This window comes from Galeopterus variegatus, unplaced genomic scaffold, assembly GCF_000696425.1.
Source record: "Galeopterus variegatus unplaced genomic scaffold, G_variegatus-3.0.2 Scaffold621, whole genome shotgun sequence".
Lineage (NCBI taxonomy): Eukaryota > Metazoa > Chordata > Mammalia > Dermoptera > Cynocephalidae > Galeopterus > Galeopterus variegatus.
The window spans coordinates 441,438-468,569 of NW_007726732.1; the positions used below are offsets into that span (position 1 = coordinate 441,438).

At 49.6% G+C, this 27,132-nt stretch overlaps 2 protein-coding genes across 5 annotated transcripts; one reads left to right on the forward strand and one right to left on the reverse strand.

Moving 5' to 3' along the window:
• On the reverse strand, positions 1–21,264 carry VPS16 (vacuolar protein sorting 16 homolog (S. cerevisiae)). Of its 3 annotated transcripts, none has more exons than XM_008570648.1 (24): positions 21,140–21,213; positions 6,548–6,636; positions 6,269–6,366; positions 6,048–6,176; positions 5,824–5,968; positions 5,584–5,699; positions 5,362–5,484; positions 5,178–5,233; positions 4,740–4,829; positions 4,539–4,633; positions 4,309–4,385; positions 3,725–3,856; positions 3,501–3,628; positions 3,336–3,371; positions 3,036–3,144; positions 2,728–2,862; positions 2,524–2,632; positions 2,335–2,432; positions 2,145–2,252; positions 1,763–1,840; positions 1,502–1,671; positions 1,327–1,423; positions 525–628; positions 1–219 (listed from the first exon to the last, which is right to left on the reverse strand). In XM_008570648.1, exons 1-24 carry the CDS (start codon positions 21,190–21,192, stop codon positions 195–197), a joined length of 2,400 nt encoding a protein of 799 aa, XP_008568870.1. In that variant the 5' UTR covers positions 21,193–21,213; the 3' UTR covers positions 1–194. The 3 variants fall into 3 exon arrangements, with proteins under 3 accessions (XP_008568870.1, XP_008568869.1, XP_008568868.1); XM_008570647.1 differs by lacking the exon at positions 1–219 and adding an exon at positions 248–329; XM_008570646.1 differs by lacking the exon at positions 1–219 and adding an exon at positions 253–409 and having other exon boundaries at positions 21,140–21,264.
• Positions 21,265–26,726, forward strand: PCED1A (PC-esterase domain containing 1A). Of its 2 annotated transcripts, none has more exons than XM_008570649.1 (8): positions 21,265–21,755; positions 22,070–22,214; positions 22,741–22,820; positions 22,934–23,172; positions 23,272–23,422; positions 23,540–23,786; positions 25,704–25,979; positions 26,340–26,726. In XM_008570649.1, exons 2-8 carry the CDS (start codon positions 22,091–22,093, stop codon positions 26,585–26,587), a joined length of 1,365 nt encoding a protein of 454 aa, XP_008568871.1. In that variant the 5' UTR covers positions 21,265–21,755; positions 22,070–22,090; the 3' UTR covers positions 26,588–26,726. The 2 variants fall into 2 exon arrangements, with proteins under 2 accessions (XP_008568871.1, XP_008568872.1); XM_008570650.1 differs by lacking the exon at positions 21,265–21,755 and adding an exon at positions 24,832–24,980 and having other exon boundaries at positions 21,932–22,214; positions 26,340–26,429.
• Positions 26,727–27,132: the final 406 nt, after the last annotated feature.

Below are 27,132 nucleotides of genomic sequence, written 5' to 3' on the forward strand. Positions count from 1 at the left end.
TAAATAAAAATGTTCCAACTTTATTTACAACCAGACCCCCTGCCCCCTCCCCTCAGCTCTTCTAGGGGAAGAGCCAGATGAATAGTGATACTTCCACCAAGCCCAGGGGTAAGGGAGGAGCCTCCTGCCCAGGGAGAAGTGCAGGGTGGGCTCCTCACTTCTTCTGGGCCTGTGCCCTGGCCCGTTGAATCTTGTCAGCCGTGGCTCCATCCGTGGCTCCTGTACAGTGGGACAACACGAGGCTCAGAGTGCAGGGTGGGCTCCTCACTTCTTCTGGGCCTGTGCCCTGGCCCGTTGAATCTTGTCAGCTGTGGCTCCATCCGTGGCTCCTGTACAGTGGGACAACACGAGGCTCAACTCAGCCTCGTTCCGGTGCTCGATGGCCACATCTGCAGCCTGAGCCACATCCCTGTGGTTTGAGCGGGAGGGAGATGACATTAGGGCTGCCCAAGGGCACAGACCCTACCTCTCATCAGCCCTTTGGCTCAGCCACCCAGTACCCACAGGGCCCTCCGTCAACGCACCCAACGAGAAGTAAAGCCTTGACCTTCTGCTCGGGACCCACACGGGAAGCATACTTCTTGGCTTCATATTTGTTGTGTTGTTTCATGCAGATCTCCACAAAGGGCTTAGCAGGAGAGGGAGGGGGCGGAGGGAGAAGATAAGGCATAGCTTTCCTGTCCTCTCTCTCATGAGCAAAAGCCCAGTAGACACATTGTCCATATGTATCTTATATACCCATCAGTACGTATAACGCCCCGCCCCCTCAATACAGACGGTTGTGATCTCAACATTCCTAGGGCAAAAACAATCTAAACCAAAGACCTGTTAGAGCCTTGAGACCAATTACATCCATGCTCCTACTCCACCGTACAATGCTACCCCCTCGCTACAGGTGTTTCCTGCCACCAACCCTCTCACATCCAGGTTTTCTCTCATGGCTGCCATTATCAAACCCACCCTCCACACCTCTTAACTCCTGCCACAGAAAACAACCCCCCTTACTATCCTCCATGTCTCACAGATGCACCCTCCCTGTCCCCCTCCACCCCGACCCAAACAGGATTTTTCCTCAGGCAATAATGTGGCCCTCCTTGGGGAAAGCAGCTCATTCTCGCTTCCCCCAACATTTGCAGGCAGACTCGGGCCCATCCCTAGTGCACCAAGCCCAGTGGATAGTGCCTGCCCACGAACCTGTGTATGGAGGAAGCACTTGCCAGCCATGAGGACAGCTGGACAGGTGCATGAATGGGCCATCCTGTCTGCCTCCCTGCCCAGCCCCTCCCTAGGACTGGAGGTGTTCTGGAGGGAGAACCCCTGCCTCACCAAGTAGCCAATGGGTGATTTTTTGCTCTTAGAAAACTTCTCTAGCTCCTCCCAGTCCTCCAAATCTGCCAGGGCAGTCAGCTTCAGCCACCAGAGCCTGTGGAAAAGCTGGGCTTGGAGGTGCTGTAGGAGAGGCAGGTGGTCCTAGCCCCCTATGCAACTCAGCCCTCCCCACCTTTTGTCAGGAATGCGGAAGTCACGAGCCAGCTGCTCCGCACGCTTGTTGTGGCCACCAAGGATGAGGGTAGTGACTGTGTCATGTAGAGACAGGTCTAGGAACTGGGCCCCCAGTTCATCTTCAAGGCGCCGCTGTAGCCGCAGGAGCCGCATTTGATCCTCTGTGGCCTGGGGACCCAGATGAGGCAGGGATGAGAGGGATAAGGAAGGAAGACCAGGAGGGGAAGAGAGGAGGCTCTTAGAAAAGCGTGAGCCAAACCTTGGCTGCAAACTCATTCTTGGCCTTGTAGAAGGCATCGGCAGCTGTTTGCAGAGCTGCTACTCGTCCCTCGATACGCTACAAAGACAAGAAAGAAGACCTGAACTCACAGTGTGCAGCACCTTGGCTCTCCCCACCCAGGCGACAGTTTTCTCCCCAATCCCTGTGTCCACTTTACCCGCTAGGTTCACCACTCTGGTGTCCTAGTGGGATGGCTAGTGCCTCTGACACCAACCCCCATCCTGGCCTCATGTCTTCTGAAGACTCTCAATAGTGAGGACCAGATGGAGGGTGCATTCAATATGGAGGCCTAAACTCCTGGAGAAGAAACCAGATCAAGAGCCCCAGCACACCCACCCCACTCAGCCCGTGGACCTCACACCTCTTCTGCAGCATAGCTGGCTCGGATGTGGAAGCTGCCCAGCTCCTGGTGATTGTCATCCTGATTGTAAAGGTCCTTCAGCGTCTCTAGCTCCTGATGCTTACAGAACTGGGCCACAAGCAGGCAATCTATCAGCATGGCCAACTCAAGGGTTCAGGAGGATCCATCCCTACCCCTGCCCACCACACACCTGTCGGTACAAACTCAGGGCCATGGGCTGGTTCCGAAGGGTCATGAAAAAGTCTCCTCGGTTCAGCTCGTTCTTCAGGTGCAGCAACACCGTGAACACTGCAGGAGGATAAGGTGGGGTGTGGACTCCAGCCCAGCCCCCTGCTCAGCCTGGGATACACAGCTCTACCCTCACCCAAACCCTGCTCACCCAGGTCAGTATCCCCACTCTCGATGGCCTTGCTCAGTGCCAGTTTGCTCCTCTTCATCTTTAGGAGAAGGGGTACCTGCTCCCCTGAGCGTGGCTCATACTCCAGCAGCTGTGGGGTGGGGAGGAAGGCACAGAGAAAAGGAGATAGGGCGGGAGTCTCGAACACCCACATCACAGTGTCTGGGGAGGGCTGGGCTCCCATACCTTGATGGCCAGCTCTGTGCGGCCACAGCCATAGGCCCGTGCAGCAATGTCAGAGTAAGAGACACCAGGAGTGTCCCCCAGCTTCTGGTTAATGGCCCGAGCAACATCCTCGTCTGACACATCCTTCTGTTGCACCTGCAAGGTATGTGTGGGGTGCTGTCACACATACCTGGACGTCATTCCTTAACCCCACCCCCTCAGGCCCTTGATCAGGACTCACCCCTTCAGTTCTACACTATGTTTCCTACACCTCACCAGGGCATCATCGAATCCCCTAAATGTCCTTGGAGCCCAACCCACATCCTTGCCTTATAGCAGGCCCAGTGGGCCAGGATCCTGCTGACGCCCTGTACTTCAGGAAGGCGCAGATACTCGCATATCTGGATGGCCAGGGGGTAAAGCCTCCGTAACACAAGCCTAGCAGGCAAGAGTAGTAAAGGGTACAAGGGGTGAGGTGGGAAGAGAGAGGGGCAGCATGGCCCCAGCCTATGCCTCAGGCCTCCCAAATCCTAGAGATGGGTCAGGAGCAGTGACCATAGGACCCCACCAAAGGCTGTAAAGCCACCCACCTATTAACCTTCCTTATAGTACCCCGGGGCTTGTAGTACCTGTCCAGCAGCACCTGGATGGTGAGCTGCTTGTATCTGTATTTTCCTTGGTTAAGGATCCAGTTACGGGATAAGCCCTGTTTGCCAAAGACCTGCAGACTGCATCTCTAGCTCTTCCCCTGCCACCCCCAGCCATAAACACCCTTCTGGCAGGCATGGGGATACTGGCTATAGGTGAGGGGGATCCCAATGTGATAGTCCCGAACAGCATTGAGTACACGTAGGTCCTGACACATGCGCACGAAGCTGTCAGGTGGAAATCTGTCAAGGAAGCACTTTCCGAAGGAGGCCGCCTGAGAAGAGCCAGAGGGCAATAGAAGACAGCTTATTCCACTGCCCAGCCCACTCTGTCCCTAGCACCTCTCCCCAGCCCCACCCTCCAGGCCAACCCTGAGAAGACTCTTCTGCATGTCTGGCTGGTGCTCGTGTCCTGCAGCCTCAATGCACTGCTGCACAGCCTGGGTCAGCTGTCCCAGCTCCTGGATCTCCCGCAGGTACTCATCAGCCTTTTGGCTCTCTTTCTGCAGCGAAGGACCCAGGACAGACAGTCACGATAGAGTACACTCCCACATCTGGCCCCTAGTCCCCCAGGCTGTGATTCAAATGGTCTGGTGTGAAGGGGCTGCACAGGCTGGAGACAAAACCTCCTCAGCCCACTCAATCCACCCAAGGTGCTCACAGACATCACCCCATATCAGCCCACAATTTCCTGAGAGGGACCTTGGGACCTCCCAATAGTAGCCCTGACTTGTGCCTAGCTGGAGATAGTGGGGACATCTGCCCTTCCCCATCACCATGTGGAGGACACTATGTCCCCTTAGTCCACCTGAACCAGCCCTATCCAGTCCAGGCCAGTGTCCTGACTGGATCCCTCTCTTGACAGGCAGCACCTGGCTATGCCCACACATGCCCAGGCAGGGGCAGGGGAAGGAGGGGACCATTGGGGGACCTAGGGAGAAGCCCAGGGCTTTACCTCATACTCCTTCTGGGCCTCCAACAGCAGAGCTCCAGGGGCCATTGAGGCAATTTTGAATATCTCCTCACTGGCCACTGAGGAAGGGAGTTGGTGAGTGGGGGAAAGGGCAGAAAACCCCTCAGCTTTGCCTCAATGCCCTGATGCTGCTTTGGGACACTGGCCCAGGGCGGCTGGGGTGCTGAGGAGCCCCCACCCTGGGTTACATGGTGCCCTTGTGAGGGCCTCACCTGGAACCTCGTGCAGAAACTCATGAGTGCTGCGGGAGAAGATGCGGACCCCATCAAGCTCAGGCACCAGATAGGAGTCCTCGTCCAGCACAAATCTGAGCTTGGTTAAGGCTCCTAAGAGCACCCAGAGATGGGGTGGGGCAGGTGACCCCTCCCTTTTGTTCCTCCCTCCCATCCCACTTGGCAGCCCTCCAAGGATACTGTATGCTCTCGGGTGCATCGCCCACCACCATTAGCCGCCTCTCCCAGGCCACCACAACAGCCCTCTCCTTGCTGCGAGGACGGCTGCACCTGTGGGCAGCACCACACACATATGTCTGGGACACACACGGGACACAAGGCCCACAACCATGTCTTCCATATCAGTGCTTACATCTGCCATGGGACAGCCCTGTACATACTTGTGCCCCTTATCCCATACTCTGACTGCATGCTGACCCGTCTGCTTCCCTCTTACCCCTGCACTGTCAGCTCCCATGGGTAGCTGTGGCCCATGGAGGACAATGGTTTCCTTTAAGTGTACACTGGCAGAGAAATAAGATCCAAGCTCCACTTGGCTTGGCCAGTAGACAGGGTGAATCAAGGTGTCCTAGGAAATAAGGCTATATCCCATTCCCAGCATAACACCTCCATCCTCACCAGATCATTTGCTTCGGGGGTGCCCGGATGTTGCAGTTGAATTCACACAGCTTCTCCTAAAAGGGTGTGGAGAATGTCATGGCTCTGTCCCAGCAGTTACCAATCTAGTTGAAAATCTCCTCCCCTACCCCTGACAGATCTCCCTGGATAAGGCATGGTACTCTGTGTTGTCCCAGGATCACACCTTGAGTGATGCTGTCCCCATCCAGATGGAGCCAGTGTCTGTGAAGAGTGCCAGATGTCGGTAGGTGAAGGAGACAGCCATCTGCAAGAAGCTGCTCACTCCTGGGGCCAGGCCAGGGGGTGTCTGGAGCAGGGCCAAAGAGGACACCAGATATACTGACTTCTTGGAGCCTTCCTACTGCCTCCTCAAGACCCCCACTTCATTCCCCCTCAGGGCCCTCACCACTGTGGAGCAGGCTGCATGGTCTAGAAGGTAAAGATCAGGCCCCACAGCCAGAAGAATGTGTGCCACTCGGTTCTGGCACAGTGTGGTCCAGCATGAGGGTGCACTTTGCAGACCTGCAACCAGGGGAGGGACAACCTCAGGATGACCATAGCCCACAGCTTCTGCCTCTCTTGGTCCCACAGTCTGGAGGTATATCTGTGGGTGCTGAATAACTGTCTCAAGGGTATCAGAGCTCACCTGGCACCTCTGGCATCCGGCGGAGTTTGAGGTCACTCACATTGGCACTGAGGGTGAAGCGGTAGGCCCCTGTGAGGATGGCCACCCCAGAACCAAACTCAGTGTGAAAGATCTGGGCATCCAGAACCCGGTTCTGTAGTACCTCCTGGGGAGAGGGGCCATGGGTTGAGGGAGCCACAGGATCATAAACTCCATCCCCTTCCCCAGCCCCCTGTGGCCCCTACATTGCCCATGCTGAAGTGTCTCCGGAAGTCACCATGAATCCCGTAAACCAGTACTGCACCATCTTCCTGCACACAGAGAAGTTCCTCCTCAGCTGACCAGCCCAGGGACACCACAGGCCCACTCTTCCACTGCAGAAGACAGATAGGTTTCTCAGGGTGCGTCCTTGGGATGAGGAAGCCCTGCTCAGTCCCCAGCCCCAGGGACAGTCAGGGGGACTCACCAGCAGGCTGGCCAGAGGCATGCCAGAAGCAGAATAGATCTCAAGCACCGGTCGCACACTGGCAGTTTTCTCCTTCCGCCAGGGGTTCCTCAGCAGCGCTTCAGTTTGAAAAGATAACTTCTGACCTAGCTGCCCAGACCCACCCCATGTGAAGCAGGCCTCATGGACTAGCTGCCCCGGCCCACCCCACGTGAAGCAGGCCTCATGGACTAGCTGCCCAGACCCACCCTGAGTTCATCCCAGGGTTCCAGAGCATGCAGTGGTGGAGAGGAGACCTACCAATGGGTCCCCCATAGGGCGCAGCAGCCACCAGGCAGTCCCTGAGTTCCTCCTTCAGGTCCCAGTCCATGCTGTACAGCTCATATTTCCTGCCCACACAGACAAGCAGAGGTTAGCCTCCTCATAACACTGCATTGGGATGGAATGAGCCCCAGAGGAATCCTCAAAGCCTCCATTTGTCCTCTGCAGGGCAGTCGAAGAGCCCTCCCCTAACCCCAGGCAGAGAGAAGGGTGATGACTAGAAATAGGTAGGCCCACTGACCACATGCATGCCTAGGGACAGCAGGCGAGGGACCAGAGGGTGTTGGCAGGGAAAGATGTTGTTCTTGGGGCAAGTGTCTAAGGATGACAGGAGCTCCTGAGACAGGGAGGCTGTGTGGCCAATATCCAAGGCACAAACTGAGATAGAACTGGGGTGGGGTGGCCGGCTTGGGCTGGCATTAGCAAGAAATAAGACCCTCAGAGAGGGTCTCTCAGGGTAGGGAGGCTTTCTTGAATCAGGTTGTGGGCTCTATACTGAAGGGTCCCACTCAGTGCTTATTAATGGTGAACTAAGTTTTAGAGGTATTGAGTTAGGGATGCCTGCAAGAAATCCAAGAGGAGTTCTTCACTGAGATGGAGCTGGGGAGAGTCATGGGTTGGAGATGGCAATCTGTGAATGCTTGGCTTATGGAAGGTAACAAAATCACAAGCAGGCACGAGATGATTGCAATCCGAGATGTGCATGGATCACCAAGTGTATGCTGCATGAAAAGTCAGAGTAGGGGGCTTGAGGCAAGCCATCATTTGATGCTCAGAGGTGGGAAAAAGGGGACAGCAAAAGTGCCAGAAAATGAATAGGCACTATTCCAGGATGCCAAGAGAAGTCAGTGTTTAAGAAGGATGGTGTTTCAGCTGGAATCATTTCAGGGGCCTTCCCATTAATGATTGGTAAGATGCTCACCATTACCTACCATTTGACATCCTCCTTGGGGGTTCTAGCTAAAATAATTTAAGAAAAAACCCAGAGGTTTATATGTGAGAGGAGGAGCAAGATTGTTACCATTTGCAAATAATGTGATTGTCTACTTAGAAAACCCAAAACAGTCTATGGAACAGTGAATAAATAAGAGAGCTCTTATTTAAGAGAGCTCAGTAGGGTGATCAACAAAAATCAATCAATTTTCTATACCAAGAAATTTTTTATACCATGGCAAGAATCCATTAGAAACATAACTTTTAAAAAAAATTTTTGGCGGCTGGCTGGTAAGAGGATCTGAACCCTTGACCTTGGTATTATCAATACCAGCTCTAACCAACTGAGCCAGCTGGTCAGCCTAGAAACATAACTTTTAAAAGATCCTAATCATGACAGCGATAAAACTATAAGATATCCAAGAACAGACCTTGAAAAATTTTACAAAATCAAATCAAATTTTCCTCAAGGATGCAGAAGAAATGGAGAAATATTCCAAAATGACCTATAAATGCACAGGAATTTCAATAAAAATCCCCCCCCAATTTGGGGGAGGGGGCGAGATGCACAAACTGATTCTAAAGTTCATCTGGGGGGAGAAAAGATCATCTGAAATAGGAAATACTGGAACATATTTAAGGACATTTTGAAAATACAGGAACAGAAAAATACCAGATATCAAACACACCATCTAAACTAAAGTTAATTAAAACTATTGTTTTCGCACAAATAAGCAAAGAGATCAATGGAAGAGAATAGAGTACAAAATTTCCTGTGAACTGAGCATATAATAAAGATAGCTTTTCAAATTAGTACGAATTGATACTTCAAGTGAGACAATTGGCCATATGGGAAAAACCAAAAATAAATACTATTTTATTACTTAATCTCTACAATAAAACATTTTCCAGATGGAATTCAAGATTTAAATATTAAAAAAGGTAAAGCCATGTCAGAAAAAATCTTGGACATTTGTAGAATCTCAAAGTAGAAACAAATTCTAAGCATGATATTTAGGGAAGTTACAAAGAAAAAGACCAACCAATGGGTCTAAATAAAAACTAAAAGACTTCTGTAAACTTCTATATGAAAAGGGGTAAATACAGTACATATTCATATGTGCTTCTGTTTGAAAAAAGAAACTCTGGAAAAATTTACAAGAATCTCAGAACAGGTGATTTGTAGGTGAGGGGTGGAATTGGTTGAATGAGAGGGGGAATGGGAATGTGACTTTGATTTTTAAAAACCACATTAATGGTTATTTATTAAAATAATTAACATTAAGAAACATTTTACACATTAAAAAACCTCACCAAAAACAAAGTAGGAAGACAAACTATCAAAAGGAAAAAAATGTTTGTGATACAAGTGAAAAAGGAATACTTTTCTTAAAAACACAAAAGGCTTTAATTAATTTTTCAAATGAAAATAAAACTAAAATAAAAATGGTCAGGGGATATATCATACTACCTTAATGTGAAAATATTTAAAAACGGAACATAAAAAACTTGGAAAAAAAAGGGATAAGACTTTTTATAATGTTGAAATATAGAAAGGTCTTTCAGAGCAAGACACAAAACCCAGGAATTATCAAGGAAAAAACTGACAGATTACATAAAAATTTTAAATCTGTACATTAGAAATTGATACATAAATAAAAGCCAAATGACCACTGTGAGAAAATATTTGTAGATTTGTAACAAAGCATAAATAGGGAGAACATGTAAATGGCTCCTTTACAAATCAATAGAAACAACACAACTGAGAAACAAAGGATATGAACAGACATCCTAATTACTAGGTAAATAAGAATTAAAAAATTATTTTTTTGGTCATCTAAGTGGAAAAAGTTTAAAAAGTCTAATATCTGGTATTGTTGAAGATGTAGAAAAATGAACACTTACATACATATTGGTGGAAGTATAAATTGGTTCAGCCATTAAGGAAGAAAATGAAAGGCTATCTATCCAGCTTTTCAATGTGTACATCTTTTGAGTTAGCCCAAACCTGGGAAAACCTCTTTAAATGTCCACCAACACGGGACCTACACAAACTATGGTATGCCCATTTTAGGGAATACGATGGGGCCATTAATAAGGTGACTCTGTTCTGACACAAAATGCCCTATAAGATATATTGTTAAGTTAAAAAAGCTGCAGCCAAATACGAACCACACGAACACATTCATGTAGCAAAAAAAACTGAGCACATTTTTGACAAGCATATTTACATATAATCACGTTTGTGTGTAAATACAGTGGACACTAGGTATGGGGAGGGACTGGTTCCAGAATCTCCACGGATACCAAATTCCATGGATGCTCAAGTCTGATATTAAATAGCTTAGTATTTGCATATAACCTATGCCTATGCTCCTGTATACTTTAAATCACTTCTACCGAATGCAACATAAATGCTATGTATTTGTTATACTGTATTGTTTAGGGAATAAAGACAAGAAGTCTGTACATGTTCAGTACAGGCACAACTTTTTTCCCATATATTTTCAATCTGTGGTTGGTTGAATCCCTGGATGCAGAGCCCATGGATACAGAGAACAGATTGTATATAGAGAAACACTGAGAGGCTTCCATACTAAGCCAGAGACAGTGGTTACCTTTGGGCAGGGTCGTGGATGGGGGAGGCATCTAGGGGGACTATTTTTATACTGCATAAATTTTTACCCATATGCATTTCTTTTGACATTTTGTTACTAAAACCACTGAGTGAAAAACCTAAGGGGAAACAGATATTCACACAGACCTAGCATGCCAGTTATCAATTTATTGCCCTTTGACTCCAAATTTACCCTTTGATATGTGATAATGGTCAACATTCCATTAAGCATTTCTCCTTTACAGTGAGCTGGATGTTAAGCTTTCTCAGTAGAGGGTTCTGGAGGGACACTGCACATGGAAGGAGCCCTCTTGCTGCTTCCAGGGGTGGCTGTCAGCCAGGAGTGAGGGTGTGAGGACATCTGGTGGTGCTCTGGCCCAGCCATGCATCTGGAAAGTGGTCCCTCAGCAACCTCTCAGCCCTGCCAGGATCACCTTCCCAGGACTCTCTGGACAGTCACCACACTCCAGACTTCCTGCCCACAACAGGCCCCACTTCTGCTTGCCAAGATGCCTGGAAACTGGCTGCACCCCATCTGTGCTCTAGAGTGTTTCCACTGACTCTCTCTGCTCACCTATACACCTGGCCACTGGTTGTGACTTGCCTTATAGACACACGTGTTTCAGGCCTCTTGCCAGCACCAGCACCCCCACCCCCACTGCATGCCTACACCTCAGGCCACCAGTTGCTTCCTGCTTGCCAGATACTGTAGACCAGCTCTGGCCAGGGAAAACCAGCAAACTTCTCTGTCATCCAGTGGGCTGCAACTATATCTTCTCCAACAAGGTCTGAACCCCAGCCTCCTCCAAGTTTGTTGTTCCTTGGGTACTTTCCCTCAGCCCTATGCTGTCATAAAAATTTCTTATATCTTATACTCTTTTACCACAGTTTAATCTCTTGACTGGACCCAGACTGATAAAAATTTGGTACAGGGAATGGTTCCAGGAGATAGACATGAAGATGGGATTTGAGGACTGGTTTGGTGTTGAGCTCTTAGCCAATGAGGAACAGATGCTAGTAACCCATTGTATGCAGTGGCATCACAGTTAATCAAGCCTGCAGTTCATTATGATGAACAGTCAACTAAAACGTGCTTTGGGAGTGACTTCCATGTTCGACTGGATGGCAGTAACAATGACTATAAGGACTGTCATGCAGAGTGCACTTAAACATTTACAAAGAGCAAATGAGAGGCTCAGGTTCATTAACTTTCAGTTCAAGTCATGGTCTAAGCAGAAAGCTTCTGTAACAGCCCTAAAAGAATCTCTTATTTCTTGTAGCTATACAGCTGCTATTGCTGAAAATCAAACACAAAATGTAATTCAACAATCTACACAATTAAGACAGTTGAATTCCATTTCTCGTATGATAGTTAGGGTAATGATCAGGAAACAATGTGATCCCAAAACTTGGAAGGAAGATATCTGGTTAAACCCAGATGAAACAATCTTGGACCCCCAAGTCATAAGGAGTCTCCCTTAGCTCTGGAAGTAGCTTGCTTTCCTGTCTCTGAGATTAGTCTTTCTCTGCTTGAAAACCGTGTGATAACTTCACTTGAGGGAGATGTCTTGGAAGTCTCCGTATCCAAGGTGACTTGGCTAACACCGCTGAGTGCCTCATCTGCCAACACCAGAGACCAATAAATGGCCTAGTGTGGCACCATTCCCTGGGGGACCAGCCTCTTGTATCCATGGATACAACTTGTAATACATTGGGCCTCTTCCATTACAGAGGGGGCAAAAATTTGTCCTCACTGGAACAGGTACATATTCTGCATGTGAATTTGCCCTTCCTGCCTGTGATGTATTTGACAGCACTCACTATCTGTGGATTTACAGAATGCTTTATCCACCATTGTGGCATTCTGCAAAGCACTGAATCTAACCAAGGACCTCACTTCACAGCAAAGAAACTGTAGCAGGGTGCTCAGGTCCATCACCTGATCTTACCATATACCCCATCACCCACAAGTGACTGGCCTAAATTTTTTTTTTTTTTTTGTCTTTTTGTCTTTTTTCATGACCGGCAACGGATCGCAACCCTCAGTGTTGCGCCCATACCGGACTGGGACCGGCAACGGGATCGCAACCCTCGGTGTTGCCCCCGCTCCTCACTCAGCCAGTGAGCGGCCGGTCTGTATGTGGGATCCGAACCCTCGGCGGGAGCGCTGCCACACTTCCCAAGAGGCGCACTGTAGCCGTGCGCCACCGGGCCGGCCCCCCTAAATTTACTGACAATTCAGTTATAGCACCAATTGAGAGACAACACCCTTAAAAGGATGGGATTTTGTATTATAGGATGAAGCTTATGCTTCAAACTAGAGACCATTATATGGTGGTGTCTCCTCCACAGTTAGAATACATGGGAGTACAATCAAGGGGTAGACATGGGAGTGTCTCCTCTCACTATGACACCTAGTAACTATCTTACACAAATGTTGTTTCCAGTCTCAGTAACTTTGAGATCTGGCTTGAAGAGTTTAGTCTCCAAGGGGAGAACTGAATTGGAAGACAAGAGTACTACCTTGCTATTTTGGGTTCTTTATGCCATTGAATCAACAGGCATAAAAAATGGGGTTCATCTACTGGCTGAAGAGATTATTCTGATTACAAAGGGGAAATTGAGGTGCTGCTACATAAAGGAGGAGGACCACGTCTGAAATCCAGGGAATCCTCTGGGGCACCTCTTAGTGTCTCCATGCCCAACAGTAAAGGTTAATGAAAAACTTCAGCAACCAAAGAAAGCAGAATGACTGAAGGATGAAAGCTTGGGTCACCTCACTAGGTAAAAACCCCAGAGCAGTGGATGGTCTGGCTGAGGGGGGCAAATATATATATATATTGCAGTTGAAGAAGGAAATCATAGACATCAATTATGATCTTGTGTCCAGTTATGGAAATGAAGACTGCTGTCACTTTGCATATTCTCTTTATGCTTGTTATATACTAACCATTTCCTTCTCTCTCCTTCTGATTTTAATTTTATATACAAGTTATATTGGAGGTTAACTTTACAATTTAGTTTGTAGGTAACAGAATACTCAATGGGACAGTGAGTCAATTTGAGGAGTACTTAATACAGGGATGGATACAATGACTGTTAAGATTCTGTCTTCTCATTTTGGGATGGAGTAGTCCTTTTCATGGGAGGACAGCAGTATCTTGTTAAGCAGAAATATAGAGTTGTTTTGTTGTTGTAAAGGAATTCAAAAGTATGTAGAAGTGTGCATGTGGAAGCTGAGTAGCCAAGTGGTAGACTATGCCAGTTATCAGTTTATTGCCTCTCAGCTGCAAATTCACCCTTCAATAAATGCTCTGCAGTGAGCTGGATATTAAGCTTTCTCAGTAGAGGGTGCTGGATGGACACTGCAGGAGTAAAGGGCTCTCCTGCTGTCTCTAGCAGCTGCAAGCTCAGTCAGCAGTGTGGATTTGAGGATACTTGGTGGTGCTCTGCCCCAACCATGTGCCCAGAACACGCAATCCCTGGATGACCTCACAGCCTTGGCCTGGACCAGTGTCCACCTTCCCACTACTCTCTTCATACACTGCATGATCCCAAGTCTCCTGCTCACACTGTTCTCCCACTTGGTGACAAGCCCATGTACCTGGCCACGACCTATGGCTCACCTGTGCCCCATCTATCCCCAAAAGGATTGCTTCCCACTTGCTCAGAGCTGACTGTGGATCAGCTCTGGCCAACGTTCCAAGGAACTGAGCTCACGTGAGGCCTGGGTATGTCTGCTGCAGCGACAGGATATCACCGAGAACAGTGTGGTCAGACCAGAGTAAGTGATCAGTGGGAAGGAAAAAAAAAATGGAAGCCAAGTACAGATGGGGACCTTCAGACCTTTGCCTGGGGATGGTGGTGGGAGAAAGATGGGGCAAGAAGAACCTGTGGGATGAGGAAGTTTATTCTTTTTTTAGGATGGGAGACCTGAGAATTCTCGAAATCTGAGCACTTGGTGGCAGGGATGGTGAAAAACAACGTACAGCAGTGGTCTTTAAATTTTCCTACAGCAAAGAAACACTTGGATGCTTGTTAAAATATAAATGGAATTCCCAAGACTCACCCCAGAGATGATGGAATAAGTCTGGCCTAGGAATCCACAAGTAGCCAGTATCTCAGGTGATCCTGATGCAGGAGGTCCTAGACAGTAGCTGTGGCTGAGGGAGTACATAGGGGTTGGCACATGGTTTCTGAGAAGGCCGAGAGACAGGGACATCGTGCACAGGGCACATCTCCTCAGTGGGTCAGGAAAGACAGAAGGCAGGTTTGGTTGGGGGAAGCCTACGCCCTTCCACGACAGCAATGACTTCCAGTTCTCTGGGAAGCATGAGGTGAAGTCAGCTGTTGGGAGGAGGGGGCAAGGAGACTTCTTTTAAACATTTCCAAAATATTTTAATTGCTCACAATTGTTTTTTCCTGTAATCTTTTAAAAGGAGAGCCCTTGTGGTGAGTGTAGGCTGATTCCATAACAGGATTGTGAGAGTCCAGTTGAGGTTGGTGACCATGGATCTGTACTGTAGTAGTCCCAACCTGCCTGCTGTATGACCCTCACGGCAGTGCTCGGCAGCCTGGGTACAGGAAGAGAGATGGTGAGATGCTGATGCACTGGGAAGTGGTTCTGTGCCAGGCAAATGCTACCAAAGGACAAAGAACAAGGTTTTGTTTTGTTTTTTTTAAAAGATGACTGGTAAGGGGATCTTAACCCTTGACTTGGTGTTGTCAACACCACGCTCTCCCAAGTGAGTGAACTGGCCACCCCTATATAGGCATCTGAACCCGTGGCTTTGTTGTTATCAGCACCACACTCTCCCAAGTGAGCCACGGGCTGGCCCCAGGACAAGGTTGTTAGGGTAAAGGCAAGAAAGAAACTGAAGTGACTGACTATTAGAGGGTGAACAAAACCAATGCCATTTTGTACCCCACCTGCCACACTGACTTCTGTTTAACCTCATTCCTTTGTTTTGCTGACCAGTTACACCTTAACCTTAGGGAAAGCTGTAAAAGGAACATAGGTTTAAGAGAGTGAATGATTTATTATAGTAGGTGGCATCAGCGGTCTGAGTACTAACATCACAAGACCCCCTATCTCATGAATCACAAGACACCTGGTAAATGTTATCAACTAATTTTTCTTAAGATGTTTCCTGGAAGTTATTTTTAGTAACAGGGGCTTTTGCTTTATAAACAATGTCTAACTTGCAAAGAGCTAGAGCTCTCATCTGCAGATGCCTGATTCTTCACTGTGTCCAGCTTTCCTGTGTTAAGTCACCCACATTGATAAATATCTTTGTATATCTCTGAAAGGACGTATCCACTTCCTTCTTTGGTCTCAAAGTACCCTCTTAATTTGGAGGGCATTATACTTTAACCTCCTCCTCACACACTTACTGTGGATATACTCCATGCTGGATGGAGCAGGGGGGAACATCTGTAGAAGCGGGTTCTGCAAGTAGACATGAAGAGAACAGAGGGCCTCATGGATGGGGATCCCAGCGAGGCTGAATGACAGGTCCATCAGGAGGTATCAGAGTATCAGGGCGGGAGAAGAACTTATGGTCAGAGAGCAGGCAGTCTGAATTTAACATTCCAGAGGTAGAGCAGTTCTGGAAGAGCACAGAGGTGGGGTGGAAGCCAGTGAGGGGGTGGCTGAGGTGGATAAAATCATTTGAGTAGAGGTCATGGGATTGAAGTCAAGTGGCTACTTAAGTCACCCTGGAAAATGGCAAGAGCTGGGATGCCTACGAGGCTGTGGGCCACAACCTACAATCAAACAATAAGTGAGATGCAGTCCAGGAGATTGGTGGTGACACAGACCAGGTGGGAAGGAGGCAGAGCGAGGCATAAAGGCACCCCGAAGAGGGTGCAGGAGTAAGGGGAGGGAGTGAAGAGCAACGACACATGTGCCACCTTCCCAAGCACTTGAAGCTTCTCAGGGACAGTGAGGTGACACAAAATGCACCTCAAGGGTAGCATGGGGTATGGACAGCCAGAGTGAAGAGCAGCAGGAAGAGCAGCCTCTTGGAAATGCCTACGGGTGAGCACAGGCCGCACCTTCAATGAGGAAGGCCTGCTCCATCTTTCTTCTCCACTCCCAGGTCCCAGAAGCAGAAATCTCAGCAGCAGTAACGGCCCTGGATTCTAATGCCAGGAAATCATTAGACCTAGCCTGGTCTGGTAGCCTCAATTCCAGCTCCCTGCAGGAAACAGTGAAGAAATCCCTCTGGCAGTACAGCTGAACTGGGGAGAAGCATGGTCCACTACAGTGTGAGAAAAGCCCTTGTGTGAAAACAGATGACCTCCAGCCTGTGCAAATTAGAGTACTGGACCATTGGGGTGAAAGAGGAACATCCGGTCTAGCCTTGGGGAATAATCCAATAATTTCCAAAATCCCCAGACCCTAAAGGAGAGCCCAACATCACTCCTGAAATCCCTTGATGCCAGCCTGTCTCAAAAATGAATACTACTAAAGAACTATTGCTGGGAATGTAAAACAGTACAGCAGTTGTTATGGAAGACAGTATGGCAGGTCCTCAAAAAATTAAACACAGAATTACCATATGATCCAGCAATTTCACTTCTGGGTATATACCTAAAAGAACTGAAAACAGGACTCAAATAGATATTTGTATACCAATGTTCATAGCAGCATTAGTCACAATAGCCAAGAGGTGACAGCAACCCAAGTGTCCATTGATAGACGAACGGATAAGCAAAATGTGGTATGTGAAAATAACGGAATATTATTTAGCCTTAAAAAGGAAGGAAAAAGAGGTGACAGCAACCCAAGTGTCCATTGATAGACGAACGGATAAGCAAAATGTGGTATGTGCAAATAACGGAATATTATTTAGCCTTAAAAAGGAAGGAAATTCTGACACAATATGGATGAAGGTTAAAGATATGTTAAGGGAAATAAACCAGTCACAAAAAGACATACTGTATGATTCTACTTGCATGGTATCTAGAGTAATCAAATTCATAGAAACAGACAATAGAATGGTGGTTGACAGGGGTTGGGTAAATGGGGAGTTATTGTTTAATGAATAAAGAATTTCAGTTTTGAAAGATGAAAGAGTTCTGGAGATTACTAAACTGCACACTCAAAAAATGGTTAAGATGGTAAATTTTGTATTATGTATATTTAACCATAATTTTAAAAAGTTCACATTTATATAGGCAAAAAAACAAAAATAGACAACTACTAAAATAGCTGCCTTCCCTTCTAAGAATAATTTCAGGAATTTATCATGTATGTTCGCTCCCCTTTCTTTTACCACAAGGATGTTTCTAAAGTACCTGAAACTGTGTGTTCAAAACCATGCTCACCCTCTTCCCACCTAACTCACTCCTCACTCTTCCTTTCTTATGATTTTAAGCCCCAAACCTAAGTCATCCTTGATTCCTTGCTTTTTCTCCTCGCCAACGAGCATAATCATTACTAAAATCTCTCTCGCACCTCTCACACTGCCCCTTCTCACCACCTCCATCATTCCCACCCCAGCGCTTGCCACCCTCAACTTCCCCCTGGTCTATTCCACAAGGCTCATAACTAGTCTCCTTGCTTCCATTCTTGCTTGCCCCTTCCAACCTGCTCCCCCTACTACCTCCAGAAGGAACTTAGACAGACAGACAGACAGACAGACACACACACACACACCCCACCCACCCCCTGCAAATCCGATCACATCAATTCTTCGTTAAGACCCTTTAATTTAGGCTTCCCATTTTTCTTCATAAAAAGGTGGTCTACAAGTCCCTGCAGGGTGTGGCCTCTATGAAAAGGGGACTAACCTCATCTCATGTCCTGTCCCTGCTGCCTGTGGCACTTCAGCTACACTGGCTCTCTTTATTTAGGTGACTGGGAATGCCTCAGTCCTTTCTGCCACAGGACTTTCATATATGCTCTTCTCCATCCCACTCCCTGCACCTAAGTCAATTCATCCCCTGGATGGGATATTATGATTTCTTTCAGAAAGTCTTCTCTACCTCTACCTCTGACCCCCCACTCCCCCCAGTCTGTTATATTCTCTCATAGGTTATATGCTCCTATACCTCTCCTTCATAGTGAGTACGATCAAACAAATACTGAGTGGTTATCAACAGTCTTGCCTGCTGGTTGTATGCTCTATGAGGGCAGACTGAGTCCACGTCTGTTTTATTGGTAAATACATGCTCAGCATGGCAAAGGGTTGGGCCAAATTAATTAATGGGATTAGCCCAAGTAGGATTTTTAGAATAAAAATGGCTAGGCTTCTGGAGTCCCATAAAACAGGTCACCATTTCCTCTCCTTGCCTCCCTAAATTCAGTGAGTCCTCCAGAACACTACTTCCAATTCAAAAGAATCCTGTTCTGCAGACAGGACTCAAATGCAATGTCTTCCACCTGTTTATCATTCATTCACTAACTCAAATATGTGTTAGGTCCTAGTTATGCATAAGGCTATGCACACATATGAACAAAATCAAGTTCACCTACACTTAAAGCATTTCCACTCTGGTGGAGAAGCTAGAACATGCTCTTGTATTTTTCTGTTTAAAAAAGACAAACACAAAAAAACCTATGCTCGAGCACAGGGTCTAGAACCATAATGTCTGGGTTCAAATTCTGGATCTACCACTTACTAGCTGTGTAACCTGGCCTCTCTGTGCCTCAGCTTCCTCATCAGTAGATGGGGCTAATAATGATATCTACCTTGTGGAACTGTGAGGCTTAAGCAAGTTAATACATAAAGTAGTTAGCATATTGTCTAGCAAATAAGAAAGGCTCAATATCTGTTAGCAATTTAGTACATAAACAACCTCCACAGCAAATCTCAGATCTCCTAATCCTTTCTGGAAGTACAGAAATAGGTTAGCTATTCAGGTCTCATCTATGGCACACGCTCCACACTTATATTTGTGTAAAACTTTACTGGTGTATCAACAAAGCTAAGACTTCATATGATAAATAGGAGCTCTGTGATAATAAAGTCACTGTCTTCAGTACTCTCTAATTTAACAAGCCTGGGTAGGCAACTTCCATTTTCAAAAATAATACAAGTAAAGTTAATATTTTAAAAAGTGATGCTGTGTCAACCAGCTGGTATGCAAACACTAAATGATATGGCTGCCTTTGTCATCCCGTCCGAGGGTTCGGATCCCACATACAGACCAGTTCCCGCTCACTGGCTGAGCGAGGCGTGGGAGCAACGCCGAGGCTTGCGATCCCGTTGCCGGTCCCCGGTCCGGTACGGGGGCAACACTGAGGGTTGCGATCCGTTGCCGGACACGGAAAAAAGACAAAAGACAAAAAAAAAAAAAAAAAAACGTTGAAGTCATTGTTTCTTACTGATTTTACTGATTTTTAACTAAGTTTTAGCAATTTTTAAATATTGTATAGGCATATTTCTCAAGAAAGAATTATAAATAAACAACAAATGCAACAGAGCTCTAAAAACTGCCACAAGGCATTTGTCCATCTAGGAAGTGTATCATTTTGTGTATTAAAAATCAACATTTAAAAGTTTTTAGTATGTAGGCCGAGCCGTGGCACACTCGGGAGAGTGCGGCGCTGGGAGCTCGGAGGCCACGCGGGTTTGGATCCTCTATAAGGATGGCCCGTGCGCTCACCAGCTGAGCGCGGTGCAGGCGACGCCAAGCCAAGGGTTGGGATCCCCTTACCGGTCACGAAGAAAAAAAAAAAAAAAAAAAGACCCCAATGCAATGTCTTTGTGATCTTTAGTTGCAATTAATAAAATGTTTTTAAAAACTTTATTGGGGGCCGGCCAGGTGGCGCACTGCTACAGTGCGCCGTTGGTGACACTCCCGCTGAGGGTTCGGATCCCACATACAGACCTGCCGCTCACTGGCTGAGCGAGGTGCGGGCGCAACACCGAGGGTTGCGATCCCGTTGCCGTCCCGGTCCGGTGCGGGCGCGACACTGAGGGTTGCGATCCGTTGCCGGTCACGAAAAAAGACAAAAAAAAGGAAAAAAACAAAAAAAACAAAAAACTTTATTGGGCAACTAATACACAGCAGGCACTGTTCTAAACATGCATTAGAGATAAAGAGTTGCAAGAAACATGGTCTTCAGACCTCAAGGAGATTGGTTTAGTAAAAACCTATACAAATATTGCCTTACTGTGCCATACATAACAGACCCTAGCACTGGTCGCTGCGAAGCCTAAAGGATTCTATTGGCAGAGGATCAGGGAAGGTTCCAGAAAGAATCCTTAAACGAAATCCTGAAAGATAAGCAACAATTCTTCAATAAGATAAAGAGGGAAATGGAAGTGCCCACAGAAAGAACCGCAGGCTGCTACAAACATAGGAAGCCACGAAACATCATGTTGGGGCCCTGTAATTCTGTGCAGCTGGAACACAAGATTTAGGTAGGAGATACACTAACACGGGCCGCCTTATAGAGAGATGTCCCACGAGAAGTTTGCACTTTATTCTATAAAAAGGGGAAACCACTGAAAAATCCCAATCAAGGTAATGATGTGATCGGTTTGCACTCTATAAAGACTCATGATTTAGGACTCTATAGTTCCCATGAGAGGGCTGCCCCTAGCTAGGGGTCCTCCCTCGCGCTGCCCCGGGATTCACTGATGATTCGCCCCCCTCTCCCAGCCTTGGTCAGCACTGTTATCCCGCCCGCCGTACGATCCCGCCCCCACGAAGCGCCCCAGTGGTCTGACTTCAGCAACACTTTCCGGCAGGAGACTGGGCACTCGCTGTCACCTGCAGGCGGCCTCCCTTTACGTGATCTGAGCATCCTTCCGGAGGCTGACAGACCTGGGCTGTGGGGTGACCACCGTGCTTGACTCAGTTTCCTTCTCTGGAGCAGGGGAAGGCCCAGCTTCCTGCCCATAGGCGGCTGTGCGTTAAGCAGCAGACGCTCGGGTAGAGCCGGCGCGGGGCGGACCCCAGTACCCGTAGTGACGGGGGCGAGCGCCGCCGGCTCCGCCCGGAGACTCGAACCGGCGGGCGAGCTGGGTAAGCGAGGCCGCGGGCAGGAGGGCGGAGCGGCTCACCGGTAAAAGGCAGAGTCCCCGAGCGGGTTCCAGTTCGCCGTGTAGCAGTCCATGGCTGGTGCAGACGGCTGCAGGGAAGTGCTAAGGAGACGCCAGCCTAGCGCGGGCTCCAGGCCGGCACTTCCGCTTCCGCCCGCCCGGGTCACGTGGCGAGGCCGCCGCGGAGGCCATCACCACTGTGGGCAGCTGCACTCGACCGCCGCCGCGCCCCCCACCCGCACCCGGGTTTCGTGCCCGTCTGGGTGGACCCCGATCTGGCTCCTCCCCCCCGCGGCGGCTACCCCCGTCATCTTCCTGTCCCCTTGGGCGTTAAGGGTCGCGCAGGGTGGGACATGGGTGACCGGAAGTGAGAGCTGTGAGCGTCGCCGCCCGGGGCGCCGAGGCCCAAGGCGCCGTCGGGGCTACCACGACGCCCGCATGGAGAGCGCTGGGCGTCAGGCTGCGCACCGACGACTAACAGGGACGCACGGGATCTGCGGGGCGGGGGCTTTGCAGAACCGAGTGGCCTCCCGGGGCGCGGGAACATGAGACTTGGCCGGGAGCTCGCTGCGGGCGAGGCGCGCGGCGCGGGGGCCTGCCCTGGTCGCGGGTGAACAGCGCGGAGCCCCGGGACTCGGTAATAGGCGCGAGCGGGTGCGCGAGCGCGCATGCGCTGGGCGGCGGGCACGTGGCGGGCGCAAGGCGGCGCCGCGGGGGAAGCGCCTTAGAGTTTGGCGAGCCCGAGGGCCGGCCACCCCTTGTCTCCCGTGCCAAGTGTGACCAAGGCCGGCGCCACCATGGGCCCCTCTCTGCCGCCGCCCCCTCCTACTCCCTGTAGTTCCAAGCAGCCAGGGAGGAGCCTGCGCAGGGCTCATTTACCCCAGAGTGGGCCCTGGGGCCGACCTGCTCTGAGTCCCCACCCTCGCGCGGCTTAGTGGCCTCTGCCTGCAGCCCGTCGTTGTCGGTGGCAGCATGGTCTTCTGTCTGGAGAACGAGGAGCCGCGCCGCCCGCTGCGAAGCGCCATGGTCCACTTTCAAGCCTCGGAAGTCCAGCAGCTGCTACACAACAAGTTCGTGGTCATCTTGGGGGACTCCAGTGAGTGCCCCCTCTAGGATGACTCTTCCTTGTCCCGCACCTGCAGCCCATTCTCTGTCTGGAGCCTTTGTCTCCATCTCAGATCTCTTCTCTGCTGCCAAATCTGTTCTAGTCCAGAAGGTTTTCCCTTCTTTTTATTTCCCCACACACCTCCCACAAGTGTCCTGACAGAGACAACTTGTGCACTTTTAAGCCTATCCTTGCTCAGCGTTTCTCTCCCTGACAGTCCCCCATAATTTCCCTGATGGGAGCAGTGGATTGTGTGGTGTGTCTCCCAGGTGACTTGACTGACTCCTGCCGGGTGACCTTGGGTGGCTGTATACTAAGTCGGCGGGGAGGAGCACAACTAGAAGGATCAGAAGCAGTGCCGGGACTTTTTAACCTCAATGATTCTCCTATCTCTAAGACAACATTCACAGAGCTGGTGTTGGGCAGCCCAGCCCTGGGAAGATGGAAGGCCTAGACTTGGAAGGAGCTGCGGTGGGGTGAGGTCTGCCTCAGCCTTGGGATCTCTGTCTCTCCGCAGTCCAGCGGACTGTGTACAAGGACCTGGTGCTCCTGCTCCAGAGAGACTCTCTGCTCACAGCTGCCCAGCTGAAAGCCAAGGTGAGGAAAGCTTGGCGACCATGCCAGTGGTGGGCGGGCAAACCCTGGCCTGGCAGGGTCTTCCTCCCTGGCATGGGTCTGACCAGCATGTTGGGGGGGGTGGGGCTGAGCAGGGGGAGCTGAGCTTTGAACAGGACCAGCTGGTGGCTGGGGGCCAGCTGGGCGAGCTGCACAACGGGACAAAGTACCGCGAGGTCCGCCAGTTCTGCTCGGGTTCTGGCCACCACCTTGTGCGCTTCTACTTCCTCACCCGTGTTTACTCTGAGTACCTCGAGGGCATTCTGGAGGAGCTGACATATGGGCCTGCCCCGGACCTGGTGATCATCAACTCCTGCCTCTGGGATCTCTCCAGGTTGGGGTGGGAGAAAGGGAAATACCGGTTGGGGGTGGAGGTGTGGCTCAGAGGCTGTCCACCCCTGAGTTCTTGCCCACCCTCTGTGTTACCCAACAGGTATGGCCGCTGCTCGATGGAGAGCTACCGAGAGAACCTGGAGCGGGTGTTTGTGCGCATGGACCAGGTGTTGCCAGACTCCTGCCTGCTGGTGTGGAACATGGCAATGCCCCTGGGGGAGCGTATCACAGGGGGTTTCCTCCTACCAGAGGCGAGTGATCGGGGCCCCTAAGGACAGGGGATGGGGCAGCTGGCTGGTCGATAGGGGACCCTCCTGCCCGACCTTGCTTCATTCTGCGGCTCTTAGAGGCTGCACTTCCTTACTCAGCTCCAGCCCCTGGCGGGCTCCCTGCGACGGGATGTGGTTGAAGGGAACTTCTATAGCGCTACACTGGCGGGGGACCACTGCTTCGATGTCCTGGACCTCCACTTTCATTTCCGACATGCAGTGCAGCACCGTCATCGAGATGGTGTCCACTGGGACCAGCACGCACACCGCCACCTCTCACACCTGCTACTGACCCATGTGGCCGACGCCTGGGGTGTGGAATTGCCCAAGCGTGACTATCCTCCTGGTGAGCCCTACCACAATGGGGAAGGGTGGCAATGCAGAGAGGGCCCTCAAAGCACAGGGCTCAGAAACAAAACGGGACAGAGGTACTCAAGAGGAGTAGGGATCCTGAAGGACCTTTGTGGTTCCTGAGTGTTTCTTCCTCATCCCCTATGGTGGGTTAGATCACAGGAACAGTATTTTAATTCAAGTTCTAGTTCTCTACGGTCTAGTTGTGTAGTCATTTCTGTTTACATGAATGAACTTGCATAAGCATTGACCATGTAAAGCAGCATGTCAAAAGACTCCTGTCCGATGGATGAATAGGAAACAAATGGGTTACTTCTGGCTAAGTATGGGCATGGGGGGCGGAAAGACAGAAGTGGAGAAAGGGCAGTGCAGGCAGTGTGCAGAAGCAAGGGAGCCCATTGGCTAGGGGGTGGTGGTGCACAGTCAGCTGGAAGGTTGTTGAGCAGAGATGTCTGTAACCTGTGGGGTGCTTCAGGAAGATCAGCCTCATGGGGGTGGGCTCAATAGACAACATTTCACAGGCTCCTCAGTTCAGCCTCCGGGTTCCAGTGTGATTGGTCACAGCTTGGAGCAGCTCTCCTCTGGCCCCATCTCCAGGCTTTTGGTAGAGGTTTTGAGGCCCCACCCCTCCTGCTCGTTTTGAGGCACTTCTCGCCATCACATCAGCTATCATGTTCTCTGCTGTGCAACCTCTGTTTCCTTGTCAGCTTTCCAGTCCTTGCGTGCTCGCAAAGGGGGCATCATGGCTGATTGTTTCTATGGCTGCTTCTCCCCTGCATCATGTCCCCAAAGGGCAAGTTTCCTGCCTTTCTTGTTAGTTCACCCCTGGAAGCCCCAGTGTCTAACACAATTGCTCTATACAGGGTAGCATTTGTTTAACTGGAGGCAGGAGTCTTGTTAGATGACTGTTCGTAGCAGCACTAGAGGGTGTGGGGGGCACAGAGAGGTAGACCTCTAGGCCTTGGTGGCCAGGAGTTGGAACATCAGGGAAGTGAATTAGGACTTTGATTGTATAATGGTCTAATTTCCTTGTTTTTTAGATGAGAGTATGCATCCTCACCAAAGGAAGGGATGCTCTAAAGGTTGTAAAGCTGGTTTGAGGCAGCTCAGTCCTTGTAAATCCCATTTGGAGCTACAGAAGTTAGGAACGACAAAAAGAAGAGTTGACTTGGGGTGGGAGGATGAGTTGGTGAGTTTGGTTAGGGCAGATCTGTTTAAGTTCCTGTGGAAATAAAGATTTGGAGTTATCAGAGCTGAAAGTATGAATGTGAACTGTGAAGGCAAGAGCAGAACGATGCTCTCATTTTGGGTTGGCAGGAAAGAGGGACTGATGGCAGAAACAAAAGGAGATGAGGGTGGAGCCACTTTCAGGTAGGATGGAGGTTACTGGCTATATGATGTGACTGGTGAGAAGAGGATTTGTTAAATTTGTCAGTAAGTGGTTACATTAGTGGGAAAAGTGTTGAGGGTGTGGAGTAGGGTTAAAGAGGCTGTGAGCAGTGGATGAGAGAATGGATATTGGATAAAATGTTCCATGTGCTAGTTTGGAAGGAAAAGGGAACTAGTGGGAGAAGGGAGGGATGGGATCTTTATTTTGGCTTGTTTATTAGTCTCTGGGGAGGAGATAGGGAGAGGAAAAAGTTAAAGATATAGGAATTGGGCAAACAAAGGGAGAAGGTTCTGGAGGGGAACCTGAACAAAAGTAGATCTGAAAGGCAGGAAAGAAGGAACGCACCTTGGGTGTTGCCTGAAACAAGAGGCAAAGAAGAAAACTGGGTAGAAGGCACAAGGTGCTCCAGCCTGGTGGCCCTCTTCTCCAGAAGGAGGGAATAGAGCCTTGGAAGTGCAGATGACCAGAGTTGAGGGCAGCCTGGTGCCCCACGCCTACCTAAAACAACCATCCTGTTCCTAGACCCGTGGATTGAGGACTGGCCAGAGACGGATCATCCATTCCAGGGAAGCCATAGGCAGCTCCCAGACTTCGGGGAGCAGCTGGCCTTGCCCCCACCCCCTCCCTCTCCTTTGCCCCCTCCCATGCCTTTTCCATATCCTCTTCCTCAGCCCTCGCCACCTCCCTTGTTCCCACCCCTGCCCCAGGATACCCCTTTTATCCCAGGCCAGCCCTTCCCACCCCATGAGTTCGTCAATTATAATCCAATGGAGGACTTCTCAGTGCCACCCCACTTAGGTAGGTGCCTCCGCAGCCTCCCATTACACCTCTCCTAACCTCCCCTTGCACCTCTCCCAGCCCAGCCTCCTGTATCCAGGTGAGCTGAGAGGAGTTGGGTAGCCCCTTGTGCTCCCAGGATTGAGTTTGGTCATAGCAGTCCCTGTGTCTGAAAAAGCATCTGTAGACTATAAGTCAGCTCATTGATGTAACCTGGTTACAGTTTCTCAGTCTGGAAGTAGGGGAAGTGGCATCTCTGTTTTGCAGATGGAGAAACTAAATCGCAGAGAGACTTACCCTGGAGGACCAAAGCTGCCTGAAATCAGAGCTGTACTCACCCTGGTTGCAGGCCCACTTTGATAATAACTGGTTCTTTTGTAGGATGTGGCCCTGGAGTGAACTTTGTGCCTGGCCCCTTGCCACCTCCACTTCCTGGCCCTATCCCTCATGGTCAGCACTGGGGCCCAGTGGTCCACCGGGGGATGCCACGCTGTGTTCCCAACAGCCCCTACTATGTGCCAAGGATGGGGGGTCCCTGCAGGCAGCGGCTCAGACACTCAGACAGACTGATCCACACATACAAACTGGACCAACGACCTTCTCCCCATTCAGGGATGTGGCCTGGGTAGCTGGATCTTGGGCTGGGGCTGGATGTGCCAATGGCCCAGCAGCATCTGCCTGGTACCCCAGGAGCTGGGCCAGGGTGTCTGCTATGCTTGACATTGTTCTTGTCCATTGCTATCACCAATAAAGGCATGGAAGAACAGAGTGACATATTCCTGTGTGAGGGAGTGGGTCTCCCAAACTATCATCTTAAGGGTTGGGAGCTTGCCTCTGGGTTCTCTCCAACATTGAGCCTTTGGACCTCACATTATTTAGAAATAGAATGCACCCTTCTGCTGTCTCACACTTGTTTCCATCCTCACCAGAACACATGTACTTAAAGATCCTGGAGGGGTCCCCTGTTGTCAGCAGCTCTTTGGGATTGGGAAAAATCAGGAGCTGAGTTGAAATTGTCAGCGTTTTATATGGAATTTTGGATCTGGCTAGTTCTTACCTATACCTTTCAGTCTCCTGCATTCATTTGTACATTTAATATTCTACCCGTGGAGAGGGACACATACCTTGTCTTGCATAATTCTTGGCGAACAGTGGACACTCAATAAGTGGTCGG

Excerpts from the sequence above, each read along its gene's own strand:
- VPS16 (XM_008570646.1), bottom strand. The coding sequence starts at position 21,192 with ATGGACTGCTACACGGCGAACTGGAACCCGCTCGGGGACTCTGCCTTT. Across the intron at positions 3,857-4,308 it reads AGGCCCAGAAGGAGTATGAG|AAAGAGAGCCAAAAGGCTGA; the intron begins GTAAAGCCCTGG and ends CCTTCGCTGCAG. Across the intron at positions 2,863-3,035 it reads CCCACTGGGCCTGCTATAAG|GTGCAACAGAAGGATGTGTC; the intron begins GCAAGGATGTGG and ends CATACCTTGCAG.
- PCED1A (XM_008570649.1), top strand. The coding sequence starts at position 22,091 with ATGGTCTTCTGTCTGGAGAACGAGGAGCCGCGCCGCCCGCTGCGAAGC. Across the intron at positions 22,215-22,740 it reads GGTCATCTTGGGGGACTCCA|TCCAGCGGACTGTGTACAAG; the intron begins GTGAGTGCCCCC and ends GTCTCTCCGCAG. Across the intron at positions 25,980-26,339 it reads CTCAGTGCCACCCCACTTAG|GATGTGGCCCTGGAGTGAAC; the intron begins GTAGGTGCCTCC and ends GTTCTTTTGTAG.